Here is a 9,688-nt window from a genome sequence, read left to right on the forward strand (position 1 = left end):
ACATTAAAAAAATAGTTATTGTTATAACCAAATGAAACACAACCCATTATCCGATAGGGGTAACTGTACATAGCCGTTACCACAATAAACTTAGTAACATTGTTTGGTTTGACTTCTTGGCGCGTGTCTTAATTCCATTAACATGTAACATATCCTAAAACTAGCTTATCAGCAAATCTCGCTGCACTGCGCGCGACAGATACTAGAGCAAGGCATGCCAGAAATACGAAACCTAAAGCTTCCGAAAGGAAGCCTTGGACATCACGTGCATCGGGGGACCAGCGCCATCTGATTGGCCGTTAACAGTTGTACAAGGCGGAGCAAAAAGCATCGTTTTTCCGTCCATTTTACGCTTGAAAAACTCGACCCTTTTCTGGACACTTTCTAGACGCTGACCAATTAATCAATTTTAATGAATTTTTAGTCGTTTTTCCGTCCAATGACCATATACGGAAAAAAACGACGTTTTCGTGTTTGCAGTGTGACATTCTGTAACTTGCAGCAACTCGAAGGGCGAACAGAATACATCAGACACTGGTCGTCAGTGAACGTGGCCAGTAGTGTCAGGTCTTTCGTGAATCATAAAGGTCTCTACGTCAGGTATTTGACTGAGCGATCTGATAAAGTCTCTGTGTAAAACAAGCCTGCTGTACGTATTCTTAAAAGGTGATCAATATTTTGTGGATTTGTCCAGTTAAAACCAAGTTAATATTTGATATATTTGATTAATGTCAAGGCAGACCCTCTCTATACCCAAGTGTTATATTTCCATGAACTGGCCATGCCCCCATGATTGACGGCCTATTGTATATGGTCGCTGTCGTCATGCGTTCGTTTGTAAATGCTATAAGCCCCCTTGTGTGAGTCAGTATTTCCGTCATGGGTTGATGTAGACAACTGACTTACTCACCTCTTGTTTCCTCCATAACTTCCTGGAGTAATGCCTTCAACTGATCATCCCCAATTGTGGAGCTGAATGATTTATGCCATGGTTTGGTCCGAAATGATTTCTTAAGTTGCAAGTAAATCGCCTCAATTTGGAAGAAGCAGTTGGACTTTCCTTTATTTGCACCGTATTTAAAATCCGAGTACAGCAAACCAACATGTTGCCATTTGAAATGTCTTAAAATGTCCAAGACGAAATCGCCCAGTTTGTTATAGGGACCTACCATTCGTGTCAACAGATTATATTCTGATTTGTCGAGAAACGCACTGACCAGAGCTCCAGCCGTCAACACAGGTATCCCCCATCGTTGACTGTATCTGGCCACAGGCGCCACAGCATAATCACAGGCCGGGCCGATAAATACATGAGCGTTGTTCTGTCTGTAGAGTTCAATAGCTTCAAGTGGCCCTTCCTTGCCGGAACATTGAGAATCCTTGACCACAAGCCGAAGTAAGTGGTTCGGTAAAAGATGTGTGTTCTTGGCTAAACTTTCTATGGCTATCTGTAGCGCTGGAAGCGTTTTTTGAATGACCCATGGGTAATCTCCTGTTGAAGGAAGCAGCACTCCAACGTTGACCACATCGCTGCCCATGATACTTGTGAGTATGTTAGTGAGGATGAGTGGAGCCCACATGTTTTGATAGTCTCAGGAAGGTGCAGATTGAAGCGATGTGCGTACACTTTAATGTTTACTATATCATTTGTACGCCAAAATGCAGTCCCTGAAAATAAAAAAGTAAAGCACTTTCGACACTATATCAACATACCAGTCAAAGACAGAACACACGTAACGTGATATATATAAAATATTTATTTAGTTTGGGATTTGGACATGTGCCAATGGAGCAGGTGTTGGGGGCATGGGACAATATAAGTCATTAGTAAAGCAGAGTGATGGCCGGTTTTCAATTACTATTACCATGAAATGAGTATCTTTTTCGTTTGATGTATCGTTTCTATTAGGATACCAAACCATTATTGTATACTAAAGAAAGATTCCATATTCAGTACAGTTTAGACCGCCCGGAGAGCGCAAGGTCCGGAGTTCGATCCCCGGCCGCGTCATACCAAAAGACGTTAAAAGATGGTACTTTTTGTTACCCTGACTGGCGCTCGGCATTAAGGGGCTAAAACAAGGACTGGTCGGCTCGGAGTCAGTATACTGTGTCTGAGTGGGGTATTCATGTTAAACTGCGGCATGGTATCTCAGTGAGCTAGCACTATAAATCGGCATCAGTCCGGACTTGTACAAGCAGCCACACACACACACACACACACGTGCATGCACGTCGTTTATATAAGTGCAATCCCTGGACGCAACGTTATACCAAATTTCACCATACCTCATTACAATTTGAATTCCAGTGACGTCACACACATTCTTATTCAACCTTTATAAAGTCTGTATCTTCCCTCTACCAATTAACTCATCTTCGGTTCATACTACGAAATTGATTAACGTTCCAGAATATATTGCTATTATTCCGCAACGTGACACTTTTTTTTAAATGTATGAAACAGATTTTCAATTATGCCATGGACACAAACGCAAACATTGCCCAACAATGATCGCTCAGCAGCAAATATCTCTTACCTGTGCTATATTCCTGAAAACTCTTGTGAGACCTGTATCACTTCGGGCTTTCCTCCCACATTAAGCTGACACGCCGCGATATAACTGGAATAAAGTTAAAAGCGGCGTTAAACCCAACTCACTCACTCACTCACTGACAACTCTTGACAATGTCCATGCTTTATGCATATACAGTATCGTTCCTAACGGGTTAAGTTTAAAGGTCATAGAATTAAATACCGGTACTGTAGTTCTCTCAAACGCTACATCCGTCGTATTGTTCGCAGATCACTTTCATGTACCGCCTAGAATCACGCACTGCCATACCAAATCGCTAGGCATTGTCAAATTTCTCTTAAATGTACCACTATTGAGTCATTTCTTTGCTACTGAAAAGTTACAACTTTTATTACAAACAGGATTGCCCTCCACAGTTCCTGTTTACAAAATTCCGCCCCTCCCAGTTGACGTTCTTAATTTCTCAGACACAGCTGCCGATCGCGCTCTTTCTCAATCCTTATAACGAGCAGTTAGTTCCGAATACAGAATTATCACTGATTATGACAATGAAGGCTCCTTCTCTCCATCTGCACCCGGTCTTGGTACAAGCATTATCGCCTACTTATCCCTTGCTTTTGCCACCATTGCCCTGTTCTTCAACCTGCTAGGATTCCTGAAACTCCGATCTAATTGACTTACACTAGCTCTCATTTCAGGTCACAGTCCGGTCAAAACCCCCTACTAATATGCAGCCCACCACTACGATCCAATCAGCGAACAGTATTATCAATAACTTTGTTCGTTTATCTTGCGTAATTACTTTCGACAACGGGCTTCTATTAATTTCAATTGCTTTAATTGTAATCTTGCTTGTATTCAAATGTCGAAAAGAACGGCATGCCCGTCTCAAATTAATGTCAGGTTTACCGGGGCTGTACGAAATGTACGACTTTCTAAAGTTACTTTTCAGCTATGATAACGTTTGACTGGTAAATTAGATTTACTGATCCTAATGTTGAAGTAGTTCCAACACAATATAAAATTTCACTTGTTAAGTATTACAAGTTACAGTCGATCCTTGCGGGTCAATACTGGGCTAACCTGCTGTTATGACCGCAGGTCACAATACAGTCAACAGTCAAGGTCAGCTGATACTGATGTCCAAGCCTCGACTCCACAGTCGAAGTCGTCCTTACTTTATCCCGTTATTCCACAACTGAATTGTGATCTTGTAATCATTCATAGATATATATTCGCTCCTACTGTTGCAATCTTCGTTGCTGAAAAAATTAACAACTACCTTTCTTTAATGTATTATGCCTGGGACAATTGAGATACTGGCATGGTTGTACTTCTGAATGTGTAAAAATATTTTCATCTTCATGTTCAGCCTTACATGAAGTCCACCGATGTATATCACTGCAACCCACCTTTAGTGTATGATCTACCGATGTGTATCACTACAACCCACCTTTAGTGTATGATCCACCGATGTGTATCACTACAACCCACCTTTAGTGTATGATCCACCAATGTGTATAACTACAACCTACCTATAGTGTATGATCCACCAATGTGTATCACTATAACCCACCTTTAGTGTATGATCTACCGATGTGTATCACTGTAACCAACCTTTAGTGTATGATCTACCGATGTGTATCACTACAACCCACCTTTAGTGTATGATCCACCGATGTATATCACTACAACCCACCTTTAGTGTATGATCTACCGATGTGTATCACTACAACCCACCTTTAGTGTATGATCCACCGATGTGTATCACTACAACCCACCTTTAGTGTATGATCCACCAATGTGTATAACTACAACCTACCTATAGTGTATGATCCACCAATGTGTATCACTATAACCCACCTTTAGTGTATGATCTACCGATGTGTATCACTGTAACCAACCTTTAGTGTATGATCCACCAATGTGTATCACTACAGTCCACCTTTAGTGTATGATCCACCAATGTGTATAACTACAACCTACCTATAGTGTATGATCCACCAATGTGTATCACTATAACCCACCTTTAGTGTATAATCTACCGATGTGTATCACTACAACCCATCTTTAGTGTATGATCTACCGATGTGTATCACTACAACCCACCTTTAGTGTATGATCCACCGATGTGTATAACTACAACCCACCTTTAGTGTATGAGCAACCGATGTGTATCACTGTAACGCCCCATTAGTGTATGATCAACCGATCTGTATCACTACAACCCAACTTTAGTGTATGATCCACCAATGTGTATCACTATAACCCACCTTTAGTGTATGATCCACCGATGTGTATCACTACAGTCCACCTTTAGTGTATGATCCACCGATGTGTATAACTACAACCTCCCTTTAATGTATGATCTACCGATGTGTATCACTACAACCCACCTTAGTGTATGATCCACCGATGTGTATCACTACAACCCACTTTTAGTGTATGATCCACCGATGTGTATCACTACAGCCCTCATTAAGTTTATGATCCACCGATGTGTATCACTACAGCCCACCTTAGTGTATGATCTACCGATGTGTATCACTATAACCCACCTTTAGTGTATGATCCACCGATGTGTATCACTACAGCCCACCTTAGTGTATGATCCACCGATGTGTATCACTACAACCCACCTTTAGTGTATGATCCACCGATGTGTATCAATACAACCTCCCTTTAATGTATGATCAACCGAAGTGTATCACTACAGCCCTCATTAAGTTTATGATCCACCGATGTGTATCACTACAGCCCACCTTAGTGTATGATCTACCGATGTGTATCACTACAGTCCGTCTTTAGTGTATGATCCACCAATGTGTATCACTATAACCCACCTTTAGTGTATGATCCACCGATGTGTATCACTACAGCCCACCTTAGTGTATGATCCACCGATGTGTATCACTACAACCCACCTTTAGTGTATGATCCACCGATGTGTATCAATACAACCTCCCTTTAATGTATGATCAACCGAAGTGTATCACTACAGCCCTCATTAAGTTTATGATCCACCGATGTGTATCACTACAGCCCACCTTAGTGTATGATCTACCGATGTGTATCACTACAGTCCATCTTTAGTGTATGATCCACCAATGTGTATCACTATAACCCACCTTTAGTGTATGATCCACCGATGTGTATCACTACAGCCCACCTTAGTGTATGATCCACTGATGTGTATCACTACAACCCACCTTTAGTGTATGATCCACCGATGTGTATCAATACAACCTCCCTTTAATGTATGATCAACCGAAGTGTATCACTACAGCCCTCATTAAGTTTATGATCCATCGATGTGTATCACTACAGCCCACCTTTAGTGTATGATCCACCGATGCATATCACTACAACCCACCTTTAGTGTATGATCTACCGATGTGTATCACTACAACCCACCTTAAGTGTATGATGTACCGATGTGTATCACTATAACCCACCTTTAGTGTATGATCCACCGATGCATATCACTACAACCCACCTTTAGTGTATGATCTACCGATGTGTATCACTACAGCCCACCTCTAGTGTATGATCCACCAATGTGTATCACTACAGCCCACCTTTAGTGTATGATCCACCGATGCATATCACTACAACCCACCTTGAGTGTATGATCTACCGATGTGTATCACTACAACCCACCTTTAGTGTATGATCCACCAATGTGTATCACTACAGCCCACCTTTAGTGTATGATCCACCGATGCATATCACTACAACCCACCTTTAGTGTATGATCTACCGATGTGTATCACTACAACCCACCTTAAGTGTATGATGTACCGATGTGTATCACTATAACCCACCTTTAGTGTATGATCTACCGATGTGTATCACAACAACCAATCTTTAGTGTATGATCCACCAATGTGTATCACTACAACCCACCTTTAGTGTATGATCCACCAATGTGTATCACTAGAGTCCACCTTAGTGTATGATCTACCGATGTGTATAAATACAACCCATCTTTAGTGTGTGATCTACCAATGTGTATCACTATAACTCACCTTTAGTGTATGATCTACCAATGTGTATCACTAGCACCCATCTTTAGTGTATGATCTACCAGTGTGTATCACTATAACCCACCTTTAGTGTATGATCCACCGATGTGTATGACTACAGCCCACCTTTAATGTATGATCTACAGATGTGTATCATTACAACCCATCTTTAGTGTATGATCTACCAATGTGTATCACCACAGCCCACCTTTAGTGTATGATCCACCGATGTGTATCACTACAGTCCACCTTAGTGTATGATCTACCGATGTGTATAAATACAACCCATCTTTAGGTTATGATCTACCAATGTGTATCACTACAGCCCACCTTTAATGTATGATCTACCGATGTGTATCATAACAACCCACTTTTAGTGTATGATCCACCGATGTGTATCACTATAACCCACCTTTAGTGTATGATCCACCGATGTGTATCACTATAACCCACCTTGAATGTATGATCCACCGATGTGTATCACTACTGTCCACCTTTAGTGTATGATCCACCGATGTGTATCACTATAATCCACCTTTAGTGTATGATCCACCGATGTGTATCACTATAACCCACCTTGAATGTATGATCCACCGATGTGTATCAGTACAACTCACCTTTAGTGTATGATCCACTGATTTGTATAACTACAATCCTCCTTCAGTTTATCATCAACCGATGTGTATCACTACAGCCCACCTTTAGTGTATGATCCACCGATGTGTATCACTTCAACCTCCCTTTAATATATGATCCACCAATATGTATCAGTACAGCCCACCTTGTTGCATGATCCACCGATGTGTATCACTACAGTCCACCTCTAATGTATGATCCACCGATGTGTATCACTACAGTCTATCTTAAGTGTATGATCCACCGATGTGTATCACTACAACCTCCCTTTAATGTATGATCTACCGATGTGTATCACTACGACCCACCTTTAGTGTATGATCCACCAATGTGTATCACTACAGTCCACCTCTAATGTATGATCCACCGATGTGTATCACTACAGCCCACCTTGAATGTATGATCCACCGATGTGTATCACTACAGTCCATCTTAAGTGTATGATCCACCGATGTGTATCACTACAACCTCCCTTTAATGTATGATCTACCGATGTGTATCACTACGACCCACCTTTAGTGTATGATCCACCGATGTGTATCACTACAGCCCACCTTGAATGTATGATCCACCGATGTGTATCACTACAACCTCCCTTTAATGTATGATCCACCAATGTGTATCACTACAGCCCACCTTGAATGTATGATCCACCGATGTGTATCACTACAACCTCCCTTTAATGTATGATCCACCGATGTGTATCACTACAACCTCCCTTTAATGTATGATCCACCAATGTGTATCACTACGACCCATCTTTAATGTATGATCCACCAATGTGTATCACTACAGTCCACCTCTAATGTATGATCCACCGATGTGTATCACTACAACCTCCCTTTAATGTATGATCCACCGATGTGTATCACTACAACCTCCCTTTAATGTATGATCCACCGATGTGTATCACTACAGCCCACCCTTTGTGTATGATCTACCAATGTGTATCACTACAGCCCACTCTCAGTTTATGTTCTACCGATGTGTATCACTACAGTCGATCTTAAGTGTATGATCCACCGATGTGTATCACTACAACCTCCCTTTAATGTATGATCCACCAAAGTGTATCACTACAACCCACCTTTAATGTTTGATCCACCGATGTGTATCACTACAACCTTCCTTTAGTGTATGATCTACCAAAGTGTATCACTACAACCCACCTTTAATGTTTGATCCACCGATGTGTATCACTACAGACTACCTTTAATGTATGATCCACCGATATATATCACTACAGCCCACCTTAGTGTAATATCCACCGATGTGTATCACTACAGCCCACCTTGAATGTATGATCCACCGATGTGTATCACTACAGCCCACCTTGAATGTATGATCCACCGATGTGTATCACTACAGCCCACCTTGAATATATGATCCACCGATGTGTATAACTACAATCCTCCTTCAGTTTATGATCCACCGTTGGTATCACTACAGCCCACCTGTGTGTATCATCCACCGATGTGTATAGGTAAGATCACTTACAGCTTATGTTCCAGCCATGTGTCCAGATAATTTCACCTTCAGATAAAGTTCAACCGATGTGTGTAGCTTTAACATGGAAGTTTGTGTTCCGCTGAGGTGTGTAGCTGCAAATCTAATGTAACACTATTTGCCATTGGCAGTTTGTGAGCCAGCAGAATAATTGGTCAGCTGACGTACATATATAAGCAGCCTACTTGCTGACATAGTAAATGTCAAGTACTCATGTAAACAGCATAATTGCTGACGAAACGACTGTCAAGATAATCAGAACTGACTAGTTCAGCAGAATAATGATCGGTCAGCTGCCTTTAAAAGCAGCAGGTTGTATTAACAAGAGAGAACCGGCAAACCATCGGACGAGCGCAGTCGCAGTATTAGAGAGGAAAACCAGGGACAAGGAGAGACAAGCACTGACCAGCCAGTCCAGCCCTCAGCTGCCCAAGTGTCAACGTGACTTCGTCGTCTTCCTATGTTCGACTCTGTAACTACTGATCGCCCGGTTCTGTAGTTCTACTGTGGTAATAAAGAAACCATTCTTTGTCACCACCACGGCTTGTCGTTCTAAGTGCACGGAGGTGTTACACTGTCCATATTTAGCATATATCTCATAAGTGATATAAGCATATATCTCAGGTCGGCCTTGTCTTCATTTAACATGGTCCATGACTAGTATTCATAAAACTACTATTTTGCGGGTCGAGTCCTTCAGACAAGCATCATTTCCGATACAAGCATGAAAGCGCGCGTTAGTGTTTCACGTTCACGTATTTCCGTTCCAAATTACAATATGTAATACAAGATGCAGGAAATAATACTTGATTTCCTGTTTCAAATCCACAACATTCAGCGACGCCTGAGCAGTTATATGATGAACACGGGACTCACTGTCGTAAATATTGCCGTCATGTTATGACCGAAGCTGCAGTTGTGAATGAAAAGTGAGTGAGTTGTGTGAAGCGTAGCACTGAGCAGCATTTAGGTACATCACGGCCT

The 9,688-nt window shown here is 41.6% G+C and overlaps 1 protein-coding gene across 7 annotated transcripts in view; it reads right to left on the reverse strand.

The window, feature by feature from the left end:
* The window catches only part of LOC139461014 (atrial natriuretic peptide receptor 1-like), a 34,059-nt gene extending 24,728 nt beyond the window's left edge, over positions 1-9,331 (reverse strand). Inside the window, exons 1-3 of one of the 7 annotated variants that reach the window (XM_071242490.1) lie at positions 9,111-9,331; positions 2,541-2,624; positions 911-1,668 (exon numbers count right to left, since the gene is read on the reverse strand). In XM_071242490.1, coding sequence (XP_071098591.1) covers positions 911-1,580 — 670 coding nt within the window. In that variant the 5' untranslated portion in view covers positions 1,581-1,668; positions 2,541-2,624; positions 9,111-9,331. Of the gene's footprint in view, positions 1-910; positions 1,669-2,540; positions 2,625-7,015; positions 7,043-8,571; positions 9,085-9,110 lie in introns of those variants that run through there. The other 6 variants (XM_071242491.1, XM_071242487.1, XM_071242492.1 and 3 more) reach the window with 6 other exon arrangements.
* Between the last annotated feature and the right edge of the window lie 357 nt (positions 9,332-9,688).

The sequence above is a fragment of the Haliotis cracherodii genome, unplaced genomic scaffold (genome assembly GCF_022045235.1).
Source record: "Haliotis cracherodii isolate W230 unplaced genomic scaffold, xgHalCrac1.p SCAF_14, whole genome shotgun sequence".
NCBI lineage: Eukaryota > Metazoa > Mollusca > Gastropoda > Lepetellida > Haliotidae > Haliotis > Haliotis cracherodii.